Genomic DNA, 27398 nt, shown 5'->3' with positions numbered 1-27398 from the left:
GCGCGAACGCGCAGCCCGGGAAGCCTCTCGCCTCCTCTCGGCGGCGCCTTCAAGAGGGCTGCGCCGCCCTCTCCTTTCCCTTCCCGCCCCAGGCTCTCTCCGGAGGTCCCGAGGCAGGAGCTGCCATTCTCCCCTCGCATTTGGCTTCGCTTTGGCGGCGCTTCCGCGCAGCAGCCGCTCTGCGCTCTCCGCGGCTGCCTCTTCCGCTCTTGGCTCGCAGGCAAAATAATCCTCCTCTTCCCCCGCTTTGCCTTCCAGTTACTACATCCTTTCTCCGCCTGCGGGTCCCCCGAGGTTGTTGAACTACAACTCCCATCACCCCCAGCCAGCAAGGCCAGAGCTGAGGGATGATGGGAGCTGTAGTCCAACGAGATAGACTCAGTGGCTGCTCAGAAGTCGACCGCCGAGCCATAGATTAGTGGGGCGATCGGTGGGATCGTCCCTCGGCGCCTCTCCCCTGGCTCCTGGCGAGCCGGTCCTGGAGCTCCAGGTGCAGCAGCAGCAGCAGCGAGAAAGAGAGAAAGAGCGAGAGCGAGAGCGAGAGCGCGGGTGTCTCTGGGCAGCAGCACCAGGTACCCCCCCCCCGGCAGAAATACTCTCCTCTGCCCCCCCCCGCGCACTTTCTTAAAGGGAACAGACAATAGTGAAGAGCCCAACTGCGTGGCTCCTGCTCTTTGCAAGTTGCAGCTCCTCTCCCGCCTCGCCCGGGACTCGGAGTCTCTTCTCTGGGTCCCGCGTTGGGCCCCCAGGGGCCCCTCGAGTCCAGCATCCTCTGCCCACGCCGGTGTCTCTTGCGGGAAAGGGGAGCGCCAGGGCACGTCCTCCGGCGGCCTCGTGGCTGCCCTTCTGGAGGCATCCAGGCTGGTGGCCGCTGGTCTGGCGTGGTCTCTGCATCTACTTCCTTGCCTAGCGAAAATATTATTATTAACTCCTACTCCGCCTTCTTTAGTTTCCTGCATTGAAGGGGTTGGACTAGATGACCCTTGGGGTCTCTTCCAACTCTCCAGTTCTATGATTCTTCCCTGACAGGGACTGACACACACTCCTTCACGCTCCCATCCCGACATGTCTTAATGTCCACACAGAAAGGTGGAACATCTTGCTTCAATGCTCACTCCTGTAGAAGAGAGAACTTTGCAAAGAAGCACATGATCTTTGCAGATGTACAGGGGCTACAGACAGCTGTTTAAGAGACTGCATTGCATTCTGAATAGAATGATGGGCAGCCTGTTTATCATCATCATTTTATTTTATTTTTAATTTTAGGGATAAGTCCTGGCTCCTTTAAGGAAGGATTCGGGATTCTAAAGGAGTAGTTGTGCCTCCCCGTCTCCTAAAAGCTGTTAGCCCCCATGGGAGGTTCAGGAACAGCAAAACACGAACAAAAAAAATCAGGAGAGCCAACAGCCTACTTGAGAACTGAGGTTTAAGAACAAAGGTTCCCCTGTGCAAGAAGTGGCTTGACCCTTGGAGGGGGTTGCATTAAACAACAACAACAACAACAATGGCCAAACAAGCTGTGTTAATAAAGTGGCATCTGTACCTGTATTCTCTCTCCCCCCCTCCCGCTCTAGACTAAGACTGGGGAGATTCAGGTTCAAATCTTCATCCAATCATGTGGTTCACTGGACAGCCTGTGAATTTATTACCTGGGCTTTGCTACAGAGTCCCAGGGTAGGTTACAACCATTGATACGGTTTTATGTATTTATATTGTTGCAAACTGCAGTGATATATTTTTATGATGCAGCAGAACATAAATATTTTTATAAACAATAAAACAAACAAACAAACAAACAATGTAATATGAAAAACAGATTAAAACAAATTACCAAACAACAGCAAGGTTGCTTTGATGTTACTATGGATAGGGGCCGCGCTGAACTTCTTGGAGAAGGGCTGGGATAACATGGCAGGGGGTGGGGAGGTAGCTTTTGGCAGGTGTGGGGTCCTATAAAGCTCTGGGCCTGCAGTTGATTTTGCTTTTCCAAAGCTCTTTTCATGCTCTTCTCCCCCCCTCCCCCATTGCTTCCCACCATGCTCACATACTTCTCTTTTAGCTCTGGAGTTGGCTTGGCAGTTTGAGGAATCACTTGGGCTTCTAGCTGCCGCCATGTTGTATTCTGCATTGTGTATTCTGTTATGGACAAGCCCCCCACCCACATTTTTTCGGTATTGAGTGCTCCCTGCCCACATCTTCTCTTCACACATTCCCTTGTGTTCACAGTTAAAATGCTAAAATTCAGTCCAGCTGTTTTGCTTTAGGGCACTGGACCTTGTTGCATCCAAAGTATCCCTGGCGTCATGCATTTGTCCCAGTTGCAGTGTTGGAGAGACCAGTTGTTTATTGGTGGACATGCTGATATTTTACAAGTTACAGCATGCCAACTCTGCTGGTCTTGTTTTCAGAACTGTGATAGCCATATACAGTCATACCTCGGGGTACAGGCGCTTCAGGTTGCGTCTTTTTGGGTGGCGGACCACCGAAACCCAGAAGTACCAGAACAGGTTACTTCCGGGTTTCGGCAGCCGCGCATGCGCAGAAACGCTAAATTGTGCTTTGCGAATGCGCAGAAGCACCGAATCACAACCCACGTATGCGCAGACACGCTGCTGCGGGTACGTGCATCCCGCACAGATCACGTTCACGACCTGAGCGTCCACTGTAATTCTACTGTCTTGTGCACATCTTTGAGGTTGGAGAAATACAGCAGTTGGCTTATTGTCCCAAGGAGCATAAGGTCTGCACCCTCCTATCACTGCTGTATCTGTTCAAAAAAATTGTAACGCTTTAGAAACCTATTTGACCAGAGGAGACGACAGTAGAAATTAAGATATTATAGACCAAGCGTCCCCAAACTTTTTAGGGACCAGGAGCACATTTGGAAATCTAAGAAGCTGTCAGGGACATTAGAAAATACCAATTTAACAGAAGTAAAACTGGTATACTCAGCCCCACCCCCACCCCACCAAGCCACACACAACAACAGCAACAACAGGAGAAGCACCTACACACAACCCAGAAAAGAGACAAAAAGAAAAAGCAGGCCATCACCCCAAATGCGTCCCAAAGAGTGTTTTAAACCTAAATTTAAAACAAATAGGAGGAGCTGGGAGCCTTGGGCATCTTTGTTGGATTGATGCAGAAAGATGAATACAGTTTTGTTCCTATGACTATAAAAAAGATTGTAGTCATCTTCATTTCAGTCAGTCTCATTTACTATCTGAGTCAATCAGTCAGAATCCATGTTGTCTAGTAGATTAAAAATACATTTTTATTTTAAACCTAGAACTTATTAATGTGCTTAATTAATTAATTAACTGCTATTTGTACCCTAGCCTCTGGACTGGTGGCATTTAAAAAATCCCCCAAAACATAATTATCCATGAAATAATAAATAAAGTGGGGCTTTTACTCAATAGATAATTTTAATAAATAAGTTTAGTAGTTTGCAACTAAGGGCCTTTTGTATTCTTTTCTTTATTGCACATATCCCAGAGTTGAGCATTAGCATTCAATCTATGTTCCTATACTACATGGCTGAAGGATGGTGCAGATTAGGTCCCGCTTTTCCCAGCCAGCTCAGACTCTTTTTTTTTCACCTAGCCTAGCATTGTCTAATCAGCCTGGGAATGGCTCTCCTGGGACCTTCTGCCTGCAGAACACCTGCTCTGCCACTGAGTGATGTTCCCTGCCTTAAATTGGGCCCAGAAATTCAACTGTCTGGGAACTGGTGTGTGCAGTGCTGTGTACCACCTGTGCCCCTAGACTGCCAGTGGAGATGCACACCAACAGCAAGCTGTGCTGAGTGCCCACCTCCATTCATGGCATGGTTCCTAACCCAGCAAACATGTTGATTTGGAAATAATGTCTCCTCTACAAAAATCACATCTGCTTCTGTAACGTTCTCTGTTTTAACAGAGCTGTAAGTACATTGCTCATGCAACCTTTATTATTTTGCTTATTATTCAGTTTTGCTTTCAGGTGGAAAGTTACTTCTATAAAAATCAATATTTACCAATTAAAAATTGAACCCTCTCAAGCTTGGCTCGTTCATTTCGCTGCTTCCCTGCTCCTCCAGAACTCAGATTTTCCAATCCCTTGAACTGTGTGTCATACTATCTATCAATCTGGCTGATGCCAAATGTACTTATAGATTAATCTCTTCACACTGGAATGGGCTTCCTGCCACCTGCTATATGTAACGGTCCATGGTTCTGTGTAAATCAGCTTTAAATGTTTTTATTTTAAAATCAATATTTGTGTGTGCCTGCAAATTTGTGGCTATTTCTGAACTGAGCTTTTTTACCCTGTTCATTTTCTCATGAATATTATGCTTAGGGTATAGTTTAACTATAATTAAAATATTGAATTAATAAGTGAGGTTCATGAACTGTGGTTTTTAACACGCTTTTTTGTTTTGCTTTAGTTTTACAACATTAATAAGCAGCTATGGATCCTGTGTTTACTCCACTGGAATGCCTGCTTCCCACTGGTATTGTATCTACTGCTTACATTTCTTTTAAGAGTGTTTTTGTTGAAATGCATCCTGAATGCACCACATTAAAAGGCTGCTTTGGTGATGGGCGTTGTTACGTAATATTTGAAAAAACTCAGCCTTGCAGCCCTACCACAAATGCAGAATCTGGTAGAATCAGTGTTTCATTTTAGTTATTTGTTATGAATCTCTGCACTAGCACTAATGCAGTTACAATGGGAGGCTGTGCAAATGGTTTGGGAGTAGACTTTAACAATTTTGATTTGCCTGGGTAGAAATGGTTGGGTAGACTGTCTTTTGAAAGCAGTGTTCATGCTCCCATAGCCATTACAAGGGAATATGGGATAACTATAATGATTCTTCTCAACTTCAGGAGAAAACAGTCATTTATTCCCCATTCTGTGATTTCTCTTTCGTTCCATGATATTAAGGTTTAAGAGCTGCTTTGAGATCAGAGTGAGCCTATCCAAATGGCTGAATTACCCAACTCATAAAAATCATTGCTCTTATTTAAAATTTTTAATTGGGGTGATGTTATTTCAAGATGGTTAGACTTTTCCCCACTAGATTCAACATGAGTTAAATGAACATAGATGCTCTGAGCATCCCATTGTATTGCTTTGGGTCTTTAACTGAAAAGCATTTAAAACAATTTATTTTATTTTCCAAGTTTCTTTTATAGAGGCAATAACACACTTCATTTAAGTGCGGCTATTTCACCTACCTATGCATTTCAGGTAGCTGGAACTTCATTCATGGGTCTTTAATCTGTACCACATGTTTGTTGTGCATGTCTGAATTAATTAAACTTACTCATTTCAGTTTATAGCTTGCTTGGTGCTTACAGGCTGTTATCCTGAAGGAATTGCAGCCCCTAAAAGTTCTTAATGTCAAATTATTTTTGACATAATTAGCTACATTCTTTCTATTGCTTGTAATGAACCAACTAATAGATGGCCAATCTGTAGCACATGTGCCACAAATAACAAAAGTAGGGGTTTGTGGAATACGTGGGGTGGCCTGATTTGCCAGAGAGTAAGGTCTCCATCCTTGACAACATCTTGTGTGCCAATGCGAGAGGGGGGAGGGGATTATTGCTTTGTTTTTGTTTTTATTATGTATTTTGCATTTTTCTCTTGTATTTTTATGCTGTGAACCACCCTGAGATCTATGGATGAAGGGCAATATACAAATTTAAACAAGAAGAATAAGCTGAAGGTCACCCAGTGAGCTTTCTGACAAAGTGTGGGTTTGAACCTCCATCTTCCTGATCTTGGTTGAACATACTAACCGCACCAATGTTACTGCTATGTGCTGTGGGCAGAAGCTTTTGATGAAATAGACCGAGGACACTTAGTACTTTTGCCTGTGAGATGAATGTCAGCCAGGAACTGGCACTCGCCAATGTGGAGGCCTGGTGGGCCAAATTTTGCTCATGAATCAGAGGTTTCCGACTGCTGCTGTAAAGAGATGGTTGTCTCAATCCAGGTTTCGATGGGATTTCTACTTCTGCCCCTTTTTTGTTAGCCCATTTTGGGTAGGGGTAACACTCACTATTTGCACTTTTGGGGACTGAGCAGTGAATTAAAACAGCGATTGATGTATCTTAATTTTGTGAGAAAACGATGTATTTTTGCCTGCTTGCAAAAAGGTGGTGTGGGTGACAGCAAAAGCTGCATTTGCAGGACCTGAAGGGAAGTAGGGGATTTTGCTTTTTGTTTGTCAGTGTTGAACTGCCAGTTATAAATGCCATTAAAATAATCTGACATCCAGTTGTTTTTAAGGATTTTGCACAAAACTGTATTTTGTAATGCAGATTGCAGAACTGAATAATTAATGGAGCCAAGCTTTGGGGTGATTTGCAGTTGCACCCCATAAACCTTTCTAGATTGCAGTCTTGACAATCCCCGGTTTACTTGGTGGTTGAGTTGACACTGAACAGACGACTGCTTAGGCCATCCTTCTAGTGGTCATTCTGCACCAGAAGGGATGGTTCAGAATTTGCAAATGGTATAGTAAAGGATGGATAGGTAGCAGACCATGTTCCCTGCCTTATTTCAACCAGAAGAAATGACCTCTTAAACCCCACCAAGAGTTCTTTCTTGCATATCACATACTCTTGAATTCGCGTCTAATATGTACTGAAGAATCCAGAGGTCCGTGGGCCAGATTTAGAATTATCTATGTGGCCCATGTCAGATGTGGTCTAAAACTGGGCTCTGTCCAGACCGAAGGTGGATTGCACCAGTAGTACCACCATCATTTCCTGTGTGTGTGTGTGTGTATGTGTATTTCTCCTTCAAAGACACACAGAGAGAAATAGAGGGCGGAGGGGAGAGATACAAGAGACAAAATGAGAAAAAGTATTAAGAAAACCAGCAGCGGACAGAAAAGGAAAAGGAAGAGAATGACTAGTATAAGGTGTCAGTTATTAACAGTGGATCCCATATTGCAGGTTATACTTAAAGCCGAGCTCTCTTCTTGTATCTCCCTTTCCTTATGTATGGGCATTGAGATGAAAACAACTTTAGCACCTAGACTGAGCACCAAGGAACTTCTTCTCTCCTCCCCCCACCCCCTTCCCTATTATTTATGGAAATTGTTCTGAATAGAGTTATACAGAGTCACTGACATAGCTTTGGGGTGAAAACAAATTCCTTGCTTTATTGCCTTATGAAAGTGCTTCAAGTAGTTTGATGCAGAGCATTACAGCACTAGTGTTATTAAGTTCAGAATATCAATACGAGTGAGCTTCTGTGACATTTAAAAAGATCTCTGCAATACTGTTAATTTTGTGTTATTGGTGGTTGTACAACTCTTGATAGATTAAAAGGGGGGGGGGGAAACACCCTGACATTCTCAAAAGTGGTTTGCAGTGATTGAAGCAACACTGAAGACCAAATTTGAGACAGCCAGCCATGTACTCAGAGAGTGATCCTGTGGAAATGAGCAGGGCTTTCATTCACACTGCAACCCTTAAGTGTCGTGCATGTTTAACACCTCTCAGGCAAAGTCCCTTAAATAACAAAGGTGCAAAGGTGACTTAGTTAAAGTTAATAGCAAAACCTTTTGATTATATTATAGTCAACTTGCATGGTGAATAATGCAAGCATGCATTTCTTGGCCCTGTTCCCTATTAGACGTTTCAGCTGTGTGTCTGTGTGTAGTTCTCACTTCAGAAATAGTGAGAATAATACCAACTTTACAATGCCCTTGTCTGAATTCTGTAGAATGTTGGGGTGTTTAAGAAAATCTCAGTACTGTACACTCTTCTCTGAAAAACTTAACTGTGAACATACGGTGGGCCTGATGCTTACTAGATTCTGCATTATGTTTCCCAAAATGTTCATATATTTTGGAGCAGTCATCGCCAGTCTTTTGACAATGCATCACTTTTCACTCCAACCTGCCACATGGAACCCACTTTTCCATTGTGTGCCATTCTGTTTCTCCCTCTCTGTCTCTCTCCCGCCCTTCTTTCTCCTGCTCTTTGCAAAAAAGCATTTTTTAAAAAAAAGGCAAAAGAAGGTAATAATTGTGTGCCTCATGCAACACACTGTAAGTTGGTCTGTAACTCAGTTTGGGGTGTCAACTTAACAAAACCCCATAATGTGTAATGTTTCTACATAGTCACTTGGAAGTGATCTCGTAGGTGACTAGGAAAATAGCTATCTGCATTACTAGTTTACATATAACTAGTTAATTACTGGTATAATGTGTTCAGCCTGTGCGTTGTAGTACAGCATAAAGTGTCTGCACCTATATTTGTAGCCCATCCCTAGCCAGAGTTTAGATATTCAGAAATAATACCCAGCCATGGCTAAGGAACACAAATAGGGCTTCTTTGGGGAAATGAGTGCAGCTAAGCTAATTCATCTTCTCAGCTAGTAGGCATAAAAATTTGATCGGGAACACATTAGGTCCTTTGATTTCCCCCCATTTTCTGAAAACTTGATAGTGTCTCCAACGTTGCCGTAAGTTTCATTTCCTCCCCCAAAGAACTGTACTGCTTTTATCAAATAATCGGGAGGTTTAAAAGCATAATTTTACTCTGAAAAGTAATTATGTGAAAATAGAGTCTACCCTTTTTACTGAATACTGAGTCTACATGTGTATACCCCTTGTCAAAAACCACTTTCTTGAGAAATGAAACTAATCTTGAGAAATGAATGGGTGCTACTAAATGAGGAGAGTTATCTTACATGGAGCAACATGGTGTTGAGTTGGAACATTTGCCTGCCTTTCACTGACTCTCACCTCTATCCATGACCTTCCCGTTCCTCATTCTTTCACCAGTTAATTTTTGCCACTTTTCGGTCTCCATTACAGTTGCTCCTTATAGGACCTCTCCAGCCCTGCACCTGGGCTAACAGGTGTTTCCCTGCCTGAATGGACTAGCTTCTCAGCCCCTTCTGTATCTAAATTGAATGTTGAGTCCTCAAGAAATACATACTTGGGGTAAAAGAGGGAGAGAGGCATAGGACTGAATCCTGAGGGTTAGTCCCACCCGTAGAAACAAAGTAAGAAATTAGTGATAACTGACTTGATGCCCCATTGATTTCAGCGAAGGCTCTTGCACTACTTTGGTCTAAGGAGAGGTCGCACTGTAAAATTGGTACCATACACACATGGAAACTGAACATCAACTTCACAATTCTTTTCTCTGTTAAGTCTGTAAGTCGATTTTTCAAAAAAAGCATTATCAGTGATCATATTTGTAGCATGCGCTTTCTCCAAGGAAGTCAGGCTGTTATTCATTTGCACGCAGTAATCTATTCCTGAATTCAAAGCACATCATTTAATGGATAGTGCACATGTGACTTTTAGTCACCAAGCACAAGAACAAAATGGCCCAGGAAGAATCGGACTCTTGCCAGCAGAAGCTGCCATATCTCGATGTTCCTTCTGTTCGTGAATGACAGGGTTCAAGTGTTCTCAATAAGAAGTTCCCTTGTACTTGTACAACCTTTTTTTAAACTCTGAACAAAATCCCTGGCCGAATTCTTCAGCAGTGGCTGAGATCATCTATACATTATGGAAGGAATTCATAAAGCTATTCTTGTGGTCATTCTTCTGAAAACAGGGAGGGCAATATCAGGAATTTCATTGTTTGTGTAGCAGATCTTCTCGGCCGATGGCTTTGTGTACTGCTTCCTTCCCAGTCTGCAGTATCCTGCTTTTGGTCCTGTAGATGTTTTGCCTTTTATTGTGCTTGAATTTGTTTTCATATTCATGTCTTATTTTTCATTTCACTTTTAATTAGTTTCATTATATTTGATGGCAAATGTTTAGTTTATCTCCACTGTTAATAGCCTAATTGTTTCTCTTGCCTTAAGTAATATCTCGTTAACTTTATATGCCATCTTTTCCACATCATCTGCAGAATTAATTTCCTGTGCATGGACTTGTATTTAGTCTGCAGCGTTTTTTCCAAAACTTTCCTAATTAGCATTTTTATAGCTGCATTGGGTTTTTCTGTTAAGAATTAAGCTTCAGAGGAGACTTAATAAAATAAGTATTATCAGTTGATTATCTTTTTTAACACCTCTACAAAGCTGGAAATTGGTTTTGGGGAAAATGTTTGCAGAATTAATAGACAGTTTTTAAAAAATGCAGTAGAGAAATATTGGAAATGCGAAAATAATTATTTTTAATATTAATATATTCTGGTTGTCTGATTCAGTAACATACGTGTTTTCCAGGGAAATTAGATATTTCAGCATTTACATCTTTGTAAGTATTTTAGGGCCTTTTCTGAATTAAATTTACAAAAGAAATGATTTTTCCTAGAACAGCAAACAGATGTTGCTAATGCTTAGGCTTCATCCTTTGGATTTCTTTCGGATCTTAAAACCTCATGGTGCACAGACACAGAGCAAGTGTTGGCTCATAGCCCTACCATCATACTGCGCATAAGCAGGGCTCTGTGGGTGCCAACGAGCATTGATGGCACATTAGTGTAGATATCCATGCTGGCATTGTATCATGCCTGCACAACTGAGCTACTGCAAATCAAATCACTGGGTCACCCTATGTTCTTGTACTGGCCATGAGGGAGAAGCAAAAAGATTTTCAGTTCTTGCCATCTGAATTGAAGAACATATATCACAATTTAAAAAATAGTCTCATCTTTTGGTAGTGAGAAATGTTTTTCAAACCTAAGCTAGTCTATGAAGGCAAAATGAAAATAGCACTTACACAGTCCAGAAGCCTTCAAAAGTATAGAGGAATCCTTTAATTTTCATCTGACAGCTCTTGAGCTTTTTCACTTTTCTTCCCCTTTGAAAAGGGTTATCACCAAGCGGTTTATGCTGCATTAATGTGTGACACTTTAAAGCAGCAGTGTTCTTAATCGGTAAAGGTACCCCTGACCATTAGTTCCAGTCGCAGACGACTCTGGGGTTGCGGTGCTCATCTCGCTTTATTGGCTGAGGGAGCTGACGTTTGTTCACTGGCAGTTTTTCCTGGTCATGTGGCCAGCATGACTAAGCCGCTTCTGGTGAAGCCAGAGCAGCGCATGGAAACGCCGTTTACCTTCCCGCCAGAGTGGTACCTATTTATCTACTTGCACTGGCGTGCTTTCAAACTGCTAGGTTGTTAGTTGCCCATTTCCATAGCATGCATTGTGTGAAGAAATGCTTCCAATTGTTTTTCAGTCTCCTGCAAATCATGTTCACTGGGAGACCCCTTGGTTCTAGTGCTTATGGGGGGCACCTCCATTTTCTAGACTGAGCTGGAGAAGGAGGCACCATGCAATCATTTTGAATTTCTCAGGGGCTTCCAGCACTGTCAGCCAGGGGTGAGATTGGCAGGCACCGTGCTTTGATAGCTTCCATGCTTTCTGAAGGGGAGACCCAGAACAGCCGTGCCAGAAAATAAAAAAGAAGATTGCCTTTGAACCAGCCTTGTTGCGTTGGATAGCAGGTTGCCTTGACACTTCACATTGATATTTTGCTTCACTTCAGATCTGACGTAGAGACTTCCTTTGGAGCATTTTTTGAAGCTTTGCTTTACTTCTCTACTAACTATAGTGGAAAAATCAACAAATGCCTATGGCATTTTAATTTTGGGGCAGAATTGGGTGAATTTTGTAGGCACAATAGCCACTTCTGAGGAGAGGAAGCCTGCCAAATTTCAGACAAAGAGGTGTGACCCTCTGCTTTTACCTGTGGTGAAGAGGCAATGGATTGGGTGGGTCAGAATTGATTTGACTTCTCTTGCTGTCTGCAGCATGTTCTCCCAGAAGCTGCATTGGAATGCTATATTGGCTCCCAGATCTGCATTGGCTCCCAGTACGTTTCCGAGCACAATTCAAAATGTTGGTGCTGACCTTTAAAGCCCTAAATGGCCTCGGTCCAGTATACCTGAAGGAGCGCCTCCACCCCCATCATTCTGCCCGGACACTGAGATCCAGCACCGAGGGCCTTCTGGCAGTTCCCTCATTGCGAGAAGTGAGGCTACAGGGAACCAGACAGAGGGCCTTCTTGGTAGTGGTGCCCACCCTGTGGAATGCCCTCCCATCAGATGTCAAAGAGATAAACAACTACCTGACATTCAGGAGACATCTTAATGTAGCCCTGTTCAGGGAAGTTTTTAATATGTAATGCTGTACTGTTTTTAACACTTGATTGGGAGCCACCCAGAGTGGCTGGGGATACTCAGCCAGATGGGCAGGGTATAAATAATAAATAATAATAATAATAATAATAATAATAATAATAATAATATATTATTATTATATTTATAATAATAATAATAATAATATAATAATATAATAATATATTATTATTATATTTACCCTGCTCCCATTTCATTCTTGATAGAGTGGGTAATACTTCATGGAAATGTATGGAGGTATTCACTAATGTACTGCTTGGTACGTGCTTACAGCAGTGTGTGTGTGTTGTCACATAGCAAAGAACAGAGAGTTGGAGAGATGCTATCTGATTGCACCCATACACATAATCACTGCAAATAAGTGAAACATTAATGCGAATGAAACTAGGGTCGGGTCAGGGTGGGGGTGAAGAAAAGTGACTTACCTAATAACTAGCAAAACAGATTATATTTGAGATGGCTATGGACAAAAGCAAGATTAAATAAGGTGGGTGTGTGTGTGTGTACAAGAAATCAGAAATAAAGAAAGGAGAAAAGAAAGCAAGGCAGTAAGTGCACAACCAACCACTAGCTCCACAAAATAGAGTTGCTCCTAAGAGAATTGATTAGCAAAGAGCAGTTTAAACTCTTTCTACATCCCTTCCAAGTCCTTTTCAAAGGCATTTTGACATTAGGTAAAGAAGGATAGTTCTGGTAAAACCATTTACCTGATTGGAAGCTAGAGCTGTCAGTCCCAGAGCTGTACCCCCTGCCGCCGCCGCCACCGCCACTCCACTTTTCTCTTTTTTAAAAAAATAATATTTATTAAACTTTTGAAAGTTACAGGAAAAAAAGAAAAAGAATTAAACATAACAAAACCATACAATACAATACAAAGACAAAAATACTACATATACATAACAAAAATAAAACAAAAACACACACACATCCAATACTTTCAATTATTAACTTTCTTTTACTTGTTTCAGCGACCACCTCACACCTCCCTTTTTTTGTATTCCACTTCGATTAATTGTTTCAGCTAATCCTTTCCATCTTCCTCAAACTTCTGTCCTATCATTTAACTTAACAAATTCTGACATTATTTTTTCCTTTAATCCATTTACAATCTATTGTACTTAATTCTTTATAACATTTCTGCTAAAGCCATGTAACTTCATTCCAACATCTTTCTAACATTCCTTAATTTTACAATATTTCTGTAGATAATCTTTAAATTTCTTCCAATCTTCTTCCACCAACTCTTCTCCCTGGTCTCGGATTCTGCCAGTCATTTCCGCCAATTCCATGTAGTCCATCAACTTCATCTGCCACTCTTCTCGGGTGGGTAAATCTTGAGTCTTCCAATACTTTGCGATGAGTATTCTTGCTGCTGTTGTTGCATGCATAAAAAATGTTCTATCCTTCTTTGGCACCAATTGGCCGACCATGCCCAGGAGAAAGGCCTCTGGTTTCTTCTGAAAGGTATATTTAAATACCTTTTTCATTTCATTATAAATCATCTCCCAGAATGTCTTAATCCTTGGGCATGTCCACCAAAGGTGAAAGAATGTACCTTCAGTCTCATTACATTTCCAACATTTGTTTTCGGGCAAATGATAAATTTTTGCAAGCTTGACTGGTGTCATGTACCACCTGTAAATCATTTTCATTAAATTCTCTCTTAGGGCATTACATGCCGTAAATTTCAAACCGGTGGTCCATAACTGTTCCCAGTCAGCCATCATAATGTTATGTCCAACATCTTGTGCCCATTTAATCATAGCAGATTTCACCATTTCATCCTGAGTGTTCTATTTCAACAGCAAGTTATACATTCTTGACAAGTTCTTAGTTTTGGGATCTAACAATTCTGTTTCCAATTTTGATTTTTCCATCTGGAAGCCCAGTTTTTTATCTGTGTTATATACCTCCATTATTTGGTAGTAATGGAGCCAATCTCTCACTCTATTTTTTAATTTTTCAAAACTCTGCAATTTTATTCTGTCTCCATCTTGTTCCAAAAATTCCCAATATTTCGGCCATTTGGCCTCCATATTGAGTTTTTTCTGAGCCTTTGCTTCCATTGGTGACAACCATCTTGGGGCTTTATTTTCTAACAGATCCTTGTATCTCATCCAAACATTAAACAGTGCTTTTCTAACAATACGGTTTTTAAACGCTTTGTGTGCTTTGACCTTGTCGTACCACAGATATGCATGCCAACCAAATACATTGTTAAAACCTTCCAGATCCAGCACATCAGTGTTTTCAAGAAGCAGCCATTCTTTCAGCCAGCAAAATGAAGCTGATTCATAATAAAGCTTAAGGTCTGGCAGGGCAAATCCACCTCTTTCTTTAGCATCAGTTAATATCTTAAATTTTATTCGAGGCTTCTTGCCCTGCCAGACAAATTTAGAGATATCTCTCTGCCACCTCTTGAAACAGTCCATTTTGTCTAGAATTTGCAAGGTTTGAAACAAAAACAGCATCCTTGGCAATACATTCATTTTTATCACTGCAATTCGGCCTAACAATGATAACTTCAAATTTGACCATATTTCTAAATCCTTTTTCACTTCAATCCAACATTTTTCATAGTTATCCTTAAATAGATTCACATTCTTAGCAGTCAAGTTTGCCCCTAAGTATTTCACTTTCTTAACCAATGTTAATCCTGTCTCCTTCTGAAACTTATCTCTCTCAATCACAGTTAGATTTTTCTCTAAAACCTTAGTTTTTGTCTTGTTCAACTTAAAACCTACTACCTGACCATGTTCTTGAATCAATTCCAATACCCTTTTAGTACTAGAGTCTGGCTCCTGTAAAGTCAATACCAAATCGTCAGCAAAAGCTTTCAGTTTGTACTGTTTAGCTCCCACTTGTATACCTTTAACCAATTGGTCCTTTCTAATCATATTTAGCAGAACCTCCAGGACCGATATAAAAAGTAATGGAGAGATTGGGCAACCTTGTCGTGTCCCTTTCTCAATTTTGAACTCTTCTGTCACTACATTGTTCACAATTAATTTTGCCTTTTGTTCTGAATAAATTGCACCTATACCATTTTCAAAACCTTGACCTACCCCCATCCCCTGTAAGTTCTTCTTCATAAAACTCCAAGAAATATTGTCAAAGGCTTTCTCCGTGTCCACTGCTTTAGTATTAATATTCACTTGTAATTTTTCTAAAATATTAATTATGCTCCTCGTGTTGTCAGACAAATGTCTGCCCAGGAGAAAGCCCGCTTGATCTTTATGAATTTCTTCTACAAATACCATTTTTAATCTCTTAGCCAAAATATCTGCAAAAAATTTGTAATCCACATTAAGCAGAGATATGAGGCGGTAATTCTTAAGTTGTGTCTTTTCAGTCTCTGTTTTCGGTATAAGTGTGATGTAAGCTTCCTTCCACGACTCTGGTGCTCTTTTCCCTTCCAATATTTCATTGCAGACTTCCTTCAATGGTTGTATTAGCCATTCTTTCAAGGACCTGTAGTATCTTGAAGTCGAACCATCCGGTCCTGGAGATTTACCCAATTGCATGTTCTGTATGGCCCCTTCCACTTCCTGATCCGTTATTTTATAATTCAACATTAACTTGTTTTCCTGAGAGATTTTCTGTAGTCCATTTATTTTCAGAAATCAATCAATGTCCATTTCTTTCTGCTTCTCCTGTCTCTCTCCACTTTTCTCAGCTAGCATTTTCCATTTATAGAAAACTTGGAGACACTTATGGGAGATTTTTAAAAAGATATCAAATTGGGCAGAAGAGAAAGCAAGAAACATCCATCTGAATCTCTGAGATGCTTCCAAGGCATATAAGCTTCCAAGGCCTCAGGACCAGCTCACAGCCTTCAGCTGCTTTGTGCCAGAGTCTCTTTGGACTCCCAAGCAGGGCTATTCGTTGGAGCCCTAGCAGGGCTATTCGTTAATAGCAGGGCTATTCGTTGGAGCCTTTAGAGAACTGGGCCAAAACAAACAAGATGAATTTTAACAGGGAGAAATGTAAAGTATTGCACTTGGGCAAAAAAAATGAGAGGCACAAACACAAGATGGGTGACACCTGGCTTGAGAGCAGTACATGTGAAAAGGATCTAGGAGTCTTGGTTGACCACAAACTTGACATGAGCCAACAGTGTGATGCGGCAGCTAAAAAAGCCAATGCAATTCTGGGCTGCCTCAATAGGAGTATTGCATCTAGATCAAGGGAAGTAATAGTGCCACTGTATTCTGCTCTGGTCAGACCTCACCTGGAGTACTGTGTCCAGTTCTGGGCACCACAGTTCAAGAAGGACACTGACAAACTGGAACGTGTCCAGAGGAGGGCAACCAAAATGGTCAAAGGCCTGGAAACGATGCCTTATGAGGAACGGCTAAGGGAGCTGGGCATGTTTAGCCTGGAGAAGAGGAGGTTAAGGGGTGATATGATAGCCATGTTCAAATATATAAAAGGATGTCACATAGAGGAGGGAGAAAGGTTGTTTTCTGCTGCCCCAGAGAAGCGGACATGGAGCAATGGTTCCAAACTACAAGAAAGAAGATTCCACCTAAACATTAGGAAGAACTTCCTGACAGTAAGAGCTGTTCGACAGTGGAATTTGCTGCCAAGGAGTGTGGTGGAGTCTCCTTCTTTGGAGGTCTTTAAGCAGAGGCTTGACAACCATATGTCAGGAGTGCTCTGATGGTGTTTCCTGCTTGGCAGGGGGTTGGACTCGATGGCCCTTGTGGTCTCTTCCAACTCTATGATTCTATGATTCTAGTTCTAACCTTTGACCTTTGGCATGGGGGGTGACGCAGGATTCTGCCTTGTCTCCCATAATGTGTGACCTCCACATTTAATCACCACATGAGGCTGTCCAGAGATTTGGTGAAAAGTGTCACCAGTATGCTGATGTGTCTTTCTCATTTGATCCAAGGGAAACAGAGGAGGTTATGACCCATAGAAATTATGAAAATGGTGGGAAGAGATCTGTGACCTTACACTTTCTTTCTTTTTAATTCAGTAGCAGCCACAGGGTCCCCGAAGCCTGTCAGGGCTGCAGCACCAGAGAAAGGTGCTCAATTAGTGCTCAATGGTTGGGTTGTACTAAACACTTTCCACTTTCCAAATGCCTGATCTATGCTTTCACTTTTTGCAAACAGCTTTGGATTCCTTTCACAGAAGTTTCTATAGAATGGAAGGAATGGAGTTATAAGCAAAGGAAACAGATGAGCCTTTTTGTTGTACCCATACATGTGTTAGCAGCTGTCTTTTCAGTTGTTCAAAAGAGCTGAAATAAATATAGAAACAAAGAAAGCAAATCTTTTTGGAAAGAGTGAAATGTGATGTGGGGAAGAATGGTTTGATTTTCATTCCCTGTAATGTATCCATGTAATTCCTGAGCTTTGAATATTCAAAGCTTTTGTGTGTGTGCTATAAATGTTGTTGTTGTTTAGTCGTTTAGTCGTGTCCGACTCTTCGTGACCCCATGGACCAGAGAACGCCAGGCACTCCTGTCCTCCACTGCCCCCCGCAGCTTGGTCAGACTCATGCTGGTAACCTCGAAAACACTATCCAACCATCTCATCCTCTGTCGCCCCCTTCTCCTTGTGCCCTCCATCTTTCCCAACATCAGGGTCTTCTCCAGGGAGTCTTCTCTTCTCATGAGGTGGCCAAAGTATTGGAGCCTCAGCTTCACAATCTGTCCTTCCAGTGAGCACTCAGGGCTGATTTCCTTCAGAATGGAGAGGTTTGATCTTCTTGCAGTCCATGGGACTCTCAAGAGTCTCCTCCAGCACCATAATTCAAAAGCATCAATTCTTCGGCGATCAGCCTTCTTTATGGTCCAGCTCTCACTTCCATACATCACTACTGGGAAAACCATAGCTTTAACTATACGGACCTTTGTTGGCAAGGTTATGTCTCTACTTCTCAAGATGCTGTCTAGGCCTGTCATTGCCCTTCTCCCAAGAAGCAGGCGTCTTTTAATTTCGTGGCTGCTGTCACCATCTGCAGTGATCATGGAGCCCAAGAAAGTAAAATCTCTCACTGCCTCCATTTCTTCCCCTTCTATTTGCCAGGAGGTGATGGGACCAGTAGCCATGATCTTCGTTTTTTTGATGTTGAGCTTCAGACCATATTTTGCACTCTCCTCTTTCACCCTCAATAAAAGGTTCTTTAATTCCTCCTCACTTTCTGCCATCAAGGTTGTGTCATCTGCATATCTGAGGTTGTTGATATTTCTTCCGGCAATCTTAATTCCGGCTAGGGATTCATCCAGCCCAGCCTTTCGCATGATGAATTCTGCATATAAGTTAAATAAGCAGGGAGACAAAATGCAGCCTTGTCGTACTCCTTTCCCAATTTTGAACCAGTCAGTTGTTCCATATCCAGTTCTAACTGTAGCTTCTTGTCCCACATAGAGATTTCTCAGGAGACAGATGAGGTGATCAGGCACTCCCATTTCTTTAAGAACTTGCCATAGTTTGCCATGGTCGACACAGTCAAAGGCTTTTGCATAGTCAATGAAGCAGAAGTAAATGTCTTTCTGGAACTCTCTAGCTTTCTCCATAATCCAGCGCATGTTTGCAATTTGGTCTCTGGTTCCTCTGCCTCTTCTAAATCCAGCTTGCACTTCTGGGAGTTCTCGGTCCACATACTGCTTGAGCCTTCCTTGTAGAATTTTAAGCATAACCTTGCTAGCGTGAGAAATTAGTGCAATTGTGCGATAGTTGGAGCATTCTTTGGCACTGCCCTTCTTTGGGATTGGGATGTAGACTGATCTTCTCCAATCTTCTGGCCACTGCTGAGTTTTCCAAACTTGCTGGCATATTGAGTGTAGCACCTTAACAGCATCATCTTTTAAAATTTTAAATAGTTCAGCTGGAATACCATCACTTCCACTGGCCTTGTTATTTGCAGTGCTTTCTAAGGCCCATTTGACTTCACTCTCCAGGATGTCTGGCTCAAGGTCAGCAACCACACTACCTGGGGTATATGAGACATCCGTTTCTTTCTGGTATAATTCCTCTGTGTATTCTTGCCACCTCTTCTTGATGTCTTCTGCTTCTGTTAGGTCCTTTCCACTTTTGTCCTTTATTATGGAAATCTTTGTGCGAAATGTTCCTTTCATATCTCCAATTTTCTTGAACAGATCTCTGGTTCTTCCCATTCTATTGCTTTCCTCTATTTCTTTGCATTGCTTGTTTAAGAAGGTCTTCTTGTCTCTCCTTGCTATTCTTTGGAAATCTGCATTCAATTTCCTGTATGTTTCACGATCTCCCTTGCATTTTGCTTGCCTTCTCTCCCCCGCTATTTGTAAGGCCTCATTGGACAGCCACTTTGCTTTCTTGCATTTCCTTTTCATTGGGATGGTTTTCGTTGCTATAAATACTGCCAAAGATTTCAACACCAATTTTAATACACATATGTATAAAATAATTAGACACCTCTCATTTCAAGATTTCGTAAAAATAGGCAGGGTGTCGTTCACTTTGCATCTCACACATTTCTCATTGGAGAGAGCCAGTGACACTTGTTTACTGAACATCCGCATAGCTAAATGAAAATGAAAATGTATTCATAGCTGCATATGTCACCATGATGGTCTGGATCCACAAAAAGCTTATATTAAATATGCATCACAAGAGAATTAACAACAGAGTGTGGAGCTATGTGGTCTTTAGGTTAGTTACTGTTTGGAGCATTGCTTAATGAAGGATTTACCTGGAACGTGAGTAGGATGTACGATTTTTAGAAAGTGGTGTGTGTGAGAGAGACATCCTTTCTTCTGGCTTCCCATATTGTTGTCAGGGCCAAGCTGTCAGGATCTAGAGCCAAGCTAGATGTGGACATTAGGTGTGTTTGCTTCTTTCATATAACAATCTTTCTTTCTTTCTTTCTTTCTTTCTTTCTTTCTTTCTTTCTTTCTTATGCAAGTAGATTTGCTTTGGGAGGAAAGCTTCCATTGGTGCCAAAACTATGCCCCAAGAATTCTGCCTGAAGAAATAAGTCCAGACCTGGTTCCAGTGGTCAGGCAGAACATGTCAGTCAAAATGGCCTGGCATTAAGAAGCCAATTCAGGGGGCTTGTCTTTGTGAAATCTGAAGCTTGGAAAGAAATGTCTCAAAAGCAACAGGGATTCTGAAATGTAAACCCCAAATGTAGGCTAATTAGATGTACAAAGTGAAGTTGTTACACCTCTAGATGGTACAGAAGTAACAAATATTCTCCATGAAGTGAAACACACCATCTATAAAGTAGCCCTCTGCCAGGTAATTAGGAAACTGTAGAATCCATTGCGTAACTATTGTGGGTGCATTTATTGTGTGTGTGTTTCACTATGATATGGAAAATGTATTGCTGGTGAAGGTGATGCAGATCAGAGGAGACCAACCAGCGTTCAGTAAACAAATAATTCAGAAATGCCCCATATCAAGAATAGTGATAGAACTACAAAAGTTAGCAACACTTGCTTAAAAATATAAATCAGATCTCTATTGGGGAAAATGGTTAAAAATATGGGGCAAAATTCAGCCTTAGGCATGAATAACCAAATCTTCCCTTTGGTTTCCTTGCTTGTAATGCTGCTGAGAGCATGCCCCTGGAATGGTATTTTAGCATTTTGATTAAGTGATAATGAGGAGAACAAAATGTAGCACAATAACTTTTGAGTTATAATACAAGAAAATGTATTCCGAACAGGCACTTCTTTTTCTCAAAGATCTGAAACTTATGTTTTATACATCAGAAATAATTTCTAACATGCATATATACTGGCCTTTAATGGCTTGACAGAACCAAGTAGAAAGTTCAATTTTCTTTTTAATTGGTTCAAATAATTCACTGGGAATGATTTAAAGAAAGAGACAAGGTGCAACTCACATCCTATTGAAGTCAATAACACCTTTTTAATGCGAAGGCTTGGAAGTTAATACCTTTACAAGTTGAGGGACCACAAAGATTCATGTGGGAACCATGTGGAGGGAGCTGGTTGTGGTGGGACAACAGGGAGTGTGGTCCCCAGACCAGAGCTGCATAGTGTGCCAAATGCTTGTGTGTTAACTTCCTTACTACACTGTATTGTTCCCCCATAAACCTGAGATCTGTAGGGCTCTTGTCAGAGTTTTGGTTGTTGGCAGTAGGGCAGTGACACAGTCAGACCCAAACTGAGCACGATTGTGTAACGAGGAAGCCACTTCCTCTCAAGCAGTAAAACGAGGTTGAGAGGAAGTTGGCTCCACTCTTCCCTCCACTTTCTGGAAAAAGCCCCTTCCTTCTTCTCCCGCCACTTGTTAAAAGCTGATTTTTCTTCCTTTGCGATCATCAGGACATCGAACTATTTCTGATGTTCTTATGGGACGGCTTTTTGCATGTACAGCGTAGCTGGAAACTTTTTGCTTCTTAAGCCTCTCTCTGGCTTTAAAAAATAAACTAGCAATTTTCTGAACATTTAGAAAATCTGCCCTGGAATTAATTTTGCTTTCTTTTTTTATATTTGGTGTGGTTTGAGCTACATTGCTGCAACCTGCTAGTCTTTTTGCATTGCGTATTCCTGGTGTGGTCTTGGGAGAGCTAGAGAGGATGCAGAAACAGGCTTGTGGATAAATGTCAATTTGAAAACAAAAGCCTTTTTCCTAAGCTTAGTAGCAAGGGCTAGAGCAGGGGGAAGGTTTCAAACTTTCCTCTCCCTGCAAGTCTGCCTTGTTTTGCTCAGCTGGCGGGCGAACAGCTGAGGATAAGGAAAAGGAGTCTGAACTGCAAAAACAGTTAATTTTATCTGGAGGTCCTCTTTCTTCCTGCCTTGACTGATCAGCAGGAGGGTGTGTTGTGGGTCATGGAAGATTGGGTAGTGGGGCAGAAGCAGTCCAGGGGGTGCAGATTGCACACTTTTGAACCAGAAATAGAAAAGAAGTCATGTTTTGCGGAGACAATACATACTGACTGAAGAATGTCCATATTGGCTAGAGAACGTACAAAATTGTCAAGGTATTCACATTCCCAAAAGGCCTAATGGAGATTATGTATATTGATTGGGAAATATGAACAGTTATTTCTGGAAGGATTCTGTGCACATTCTCCATGAGGCCAGGTGAATATACACATTGGCTAGTTGTTATACACATGAACTGCTCAACATGCATTCCTACTCACACAAATGTGTGTGTGATGCTGTGCGGTAGTGGTGGGAAATAGAGAAAAACTATTTCATGAATTGAAAGGCTCCATTAGTTCAATCAAGTTTTACAGGAATGCCAGCATTGTTGTTGGCTTTTATAATTATTCAGATGTCAAAATATGGCTTCTGAATTATGAAGCCCACATTAGACATCTAATGCATGTATTCTCAAGTTTTAGGAAGAGAAGGAGAAGGAAGAAACCCCTGCAAATTCACCGTAAGCAAATACAATTGATGCTTTTATTGAAGGATAAAGAAAAGGTGGTGGAGTTAATTGCATACACTTCCAAGTCACTTTAGAACTACCAGCAGGAAATTAGCTGTTGTGCAAAAACAGCATGAAATGTAATTCAGAACAGCTGTCTAATTTATCAGCAAGAACAAACTGCTCATGTTCTTAAACTGTACTCAATTACTCCATCCACCTTTTTTGACCTGTTCTGCCAGCTAATATTTGCTTAAATCTCAAAGAAAGTTTGTCAGGCTTTTTTTGAAGTAAGCCAAGAAGCTCTGAGTCGTTTTTCTCCTGTAATATGCAGTTCATTCATGTTTGGATTTATTTCCAATTTTGCACCTCTAGAATCTTTGCTGTGGGATATGTGGAATTCTCCACTTAATTAAATTTTCATCCTACCCTTCCTCTAGGGTGTCCCACCCTACAGCACTCCCCCCCCAAGACGGATTGGGCTCAGATATAGTGGCTGGTCCAGGGCTGCCCTGTGACCTTCATGCAAAGTATGGATATGATAATGTCTTAGGCAGGCAGAATCAAGGCATGGAGGTGTTCCAGAGCCTCCGCACACCCTTTTCTTCCCCTTTGAGAAGCATCACCACACATGTGGAAGTTCCTACCAAAGACCACTTCCTCCAGCGACTCCTGCTCACACTACACTATACATGCTCATTGCTACATGCAGCGGGTGGCCTGGATTGTCCCCTTATTGTTTGTAGCAGGATTGAAAATATCCTTCCGTTGGCCACATGCAACACCCTTCTAAATGACCACAAAACATTGAAATAAAGCTGTATCTCTCACTTGCAGTCAACCAAGGAGTGCTTATTGGGTGCTAAACTGGAATGTTTTTATTTGCTGTGGCCCCTGACTCCCTTCTCAGTGTTTTGCTTTAAAGTTGCCTTTATTTTCACTCTCACTGGCACTGCGACAATGCAAAAGAAGACAATGAAAAGTGGTTCCTTCTCAGTGAATATGTGGATCTGTGTATGTTAATGAACGAGAAGGTTCGGGAAAAGTTCCAATTTAAGGATTGTTCTTTCTAAGGGATCTTTTAAAAAGAAAATTAAAGCCTCAAGAGACTGTTTATACAGACAAATTAAAGGAGTATGTTATATTATTGCTCTAAAAGTGTTAATAAAAAAACAAATTTTCCAAAGATTTTTCTTAAGTAGCAGGCTTAATTCATAATACAAAGCAGTGGAGCAATCTTTAAACAGAATAACATAGCATAAGCAGGATCAAATGCTTCCTCATTCAGTTATCAAGAACTTCAGGGAACAATAATGGAGTATGCAGCACCCTCCCTGGCAGGGAGGGCCAACGCCAAAGGGAGACTTATATACCTTAGACCAGTATTTATTAAACTTGGGTCTTCAGCTGTTCTTGGCTCCCACTACAACTCCCATCATCCCTCACCACTGGTCCAGCTACCTAGGGATGGTGGGAGTTGTAGTAGTTCAACAACAGCTGAGGACCCAAGTTTGAGAAACATTCCCTTAGACCAACAGTTCTCAACCTGTGGACACAACTCCCATCATCCCTGAGCTCTGGCCTTGCTAGCTAGCAGTGATGGGAGTTGTAGTCCAACAACATCTGGGGACCCACAGGTTGAGAACCTCTGCCTTAGACGCTTAGAGGCGACATGCTGACTGGCCTGATATCTGAATACCTCAGCCTGTTTCAGAAGCCGTTATTGAGATGGTGTGAGGGGTGTTACATCATCTCCAAGGTGAGATAGGCCAATAGATGGGGGCCAGCATTAGGGCTCAGCGATACTCCAATTTATTGACGTTCAGCATATTGCGGTATTTAGTTGCTGATATATCACAGTGTTGAAAACCAGGTACAGCCTAGCCCTGCCTTCTGCTGCACTACTGCTGGCAGCTTCTCAGCCTTCAGCTGGCTCAGCTATAGATCCTTCCACATCCTGGTCTCTTATCCCCCAAGCACAAGCAGCAAATCAAGACAATAAAGCAAACCAAAGAGTTTAACGCTTTGCCAGTAAGCAAGGAGGAACAACCGTAAAAACCAATTAACCAATCTCCTCTATATACAAAATTCTTCTGCAGTAGGTTTCCTCAATAGAAAAGTTGATAAAGATAAGCGCCCCCCCCATCACGTTAGAGCTTGGGGTTATACAGTGACTTTGGGTGGCTACATTTCTCTGAGGTCCCTGGTTCTAGACAGTGTAGACTTCAGATCTGATAGATAGGTGAATTCCAGGTCAGTGAAGTATTAAGATAAGATTCTGGATTTAAATTTGATAAAGTCTGTTTTAATGGGTATTCAAAAAAAACCCACATAGGATTCATCTTCACCACTTAGAAATAATGGATTTCATTCTCTTTGAATGAAGGATACAGATGAGCTAAGTAAATATGGTCACACTACTAGGTTGTTTATAAAAGCAGCATCTGTTGTATAACCAAAGGCATTTTTGATAGAAAAGCAAAATGCAGTGCATTAGAAGATATGAGCATTAATTTTGAATTAGGTCTGAGTGCAGTAATCATGGCATTTTGAGTCCCTTTAAGACTTACGTTTTCCAAACACTTTTAGGTGGGTCTCAGTGCCATCGTCTCCCTGGTGCACCCTCACTTGCCTGCCCTGCCCCCTGGCCATGCCACAACCCTTTGGTTGGACCAGTGTCAACACCAACAGCTCATTGGCTGCTGTATCAAGGTGGCCAGGAGATGGGAAAATTTGGAAGTGGAAGGAAGGAGGGAAGGTGCTCTTCCTCTGAAGGAAGCTTTGAAGGAAATTGGAAAGAAAGATAGAAGGTTAATATTTATTATCATCACTACCAATAGATTGGGAATAGAGGGGAAGGGGATAATAGAGGAAAACTGTTAGAGGAGGAAGCAGTGAATATAAAAGGACCAGGGAGGAGAAATGAAAGAAACTGGCAGTTTCGGCAGTTGAGCATGATAAGAGAATAGGAGAAGAAATTACAGGAAATGGATAATAATACTTTGAGAGCTGTGTGGGTAGGAAGACAGAAATGCAAAAGAAAAAAGCTCCACTTGCAGTCTTTGGATCAGCAAATTCTACCTAAAATGGGGAGGCTGAGTCACAGTATTTCCAGAAAAATACTTAGCTTGAGGAAAGCTGCGCTATGCAGCTCCTTGCTGCAAGGAAAACTCCATGGCCCCCAAAATTAGCAATTTCTAAAGATAAAGACCAGTAGAAAGTAATCACCAATTGGTGATTGGTTGCATTTCTATCCCACCCTTTTCTGCCAGCTGCTGCCATTTTGTGAAGTAGGGATAGCAGTGGAATCTGCTGAAAAAGAACCACCATGTGGATTTCCGCCAGTTGGTTGCAGGGGCTTTTGCTGGGAATGCCTTTCATCTTTTGCTTGCTTGTTGCTAAAGATAACTAATAGGCATCAAGGCTGTAATCCTAACCCTGTCTACTCAGAAGTAAGTCCCACTGAATTCATTGGGCTTACTTCCAGATAAATTAGGTTAGAATTGTTGTCTTAATCAGCTTCTGACTTTGAATTTTCAAAAACCTAGTGAAGGGCATCATTCATTATTGTTCCTTTCACATGGAAAGAAGTGGTCACTTTTGTTAACTTTGGACTCTCTCTGTGGTCCTCACTTAAAGTCTGGGGATTTGGAGCTGTCCCGTGGTTTCTCCAGCAGCTGGTATTCAGAAATATTGCTGCCTCCAGCCGTTGAGGCAGAGCAGAGGCCTTGTGGCACATAGCCGTTGAGGGCCCTTTTCTCCTCCATGAATTTGCCCAGTCCTCTTTTATTTATTTATTAAAATTTTTATTACATTTTCAGTTTACAGAAAAGAAAAAGAAGGACAAACCAGAAAAAAGAAAGAAAGAAAAACAATCCAACTTTCAAAATACATTTTTAGGTTACTAACTGGACTTCCCCACATCTCCCTCACCCTGCGTTCTTTTCAATAAACATATCAGCAAATTATTACCTTGTTTCGTATCTTATTTATATCTTTCAGAGTGTTTTACTTCTAAATTTAAAGTACCTTTTGTCAAATATTTATACCTTAAGATAATACATAAAATAACTTTAAATTTCAACTTTTTCTTACTTATAACTTAACTTTCTATTTTCCTAATCTAATTGCAGGAGCTAAAATTTCCAAGTCATGCAGATTCTTAACATTCATACAACTTATAATGTTTTTGTAAATAGGCCTTAAATTTCTTCCAGTCCTCTTCCATTGTCTCTTCTCCCAGATCTCGGATTCTGCCAGTCATTTCAGCCAGTTCCATATAGTCCATCAACTGCGTCTGCCACTCTTCCAGCGTGGGAAGGTCTTGTATCTTCCAATATTTTGCAATGAGTATTCTTGCTGCTGTAGTTGCATACATAAAAAAAGTTCTATCCTTCTTTAACACCTTTTGGTCCACAATGCCCAGGAGGAAGGCCTCTGGTTTCTTAGGGAAGGTGTATCTAAACACCTTTTTTAACTCATTATAGATCATTTCCCAGAAGGCCTTCACTTTTGGACAAGTCCACCAAAGATGAAAGAATGTCCCTTCAGCCTCCTTACATTTCCAACATTTATTATCAGACCGATGATATATTTTTGCAAGTTTGACTGGGGTCATGTACCACCTATATATCATTTTCATAATATTTTCCTTCAGGGCATTACATGCTGTGAATTTCATTCCAGTGGTCCATAACCTTTCCCAGTCTTCTAACATAATGTTGTACCCAATATCCTGAGCCCATTTTATCATGGCTGATTTGACTATCTCATCCTGGGTGTTCCATTTAAGCAGCAAGTTATACATTCTCGAAAGCGCCTTGGTCTTAGGTTCTAACAGTTCTGTCTCTAATTTTGATTTTTCCACCTGGAATCCTATTTTTTTGTCTGACTTAAAAACCTCTTGAATTTGAGCATAATGAAACCAGTCTTGCACCCTA

The 27398-nt window shown here is 41.4% G+C and overlaps 1 protein-coding gene across 6 annotated transcripts in view; it reads left to right on the top strand.

Annotated features, from left to right (window-relative positions):
• The first annotated feature begins 469 nt into the window (after window positions 1-469).
• The window catches only part of TPK1 (thiamin pyrophosphokinase 1), a 260760-nt gene continuing 233831 nt past the window's right edge, over window positions 470-27398 (top strand). For 5 of the 6 annotated variants that reach the window (XR_013832110.1, XM_079947655.1, XM_079947657.1 and 2 more), the window contains exons 1-2: window positions 470-572; window positions 4430-4495. Coding sequence is in view for 5 of the 6 variants with exons in the window: in XM_079947655.1 (XP_079803781.1) it covers window positions 4453-4495 (43 nt within the window). In the remaining variant the exon portion in view is untranslated. The remainder of the gene's footprint in view (window positions 573-4429; window positions 4496-27398) is intronic. The other variant, XM_079947653.1, reaches the window with a different exon arrangement.

Source organism: Podarcis cretensis (assembly GCF_951804945.1).
Source record: "Podarcis cretensis genome assembly, chromosome: 12".
Lineage (NCBI taxonomy): Eukaryota > Metazoa > Chordata > Lepidosauria > Squamata > Lacertidae > Podarcis > Podarcis cretensis.
Note: the sequence above shows the minus strand (reverse complement) of the source record. Positions and strands in the feature narration are given on the sequence as shown.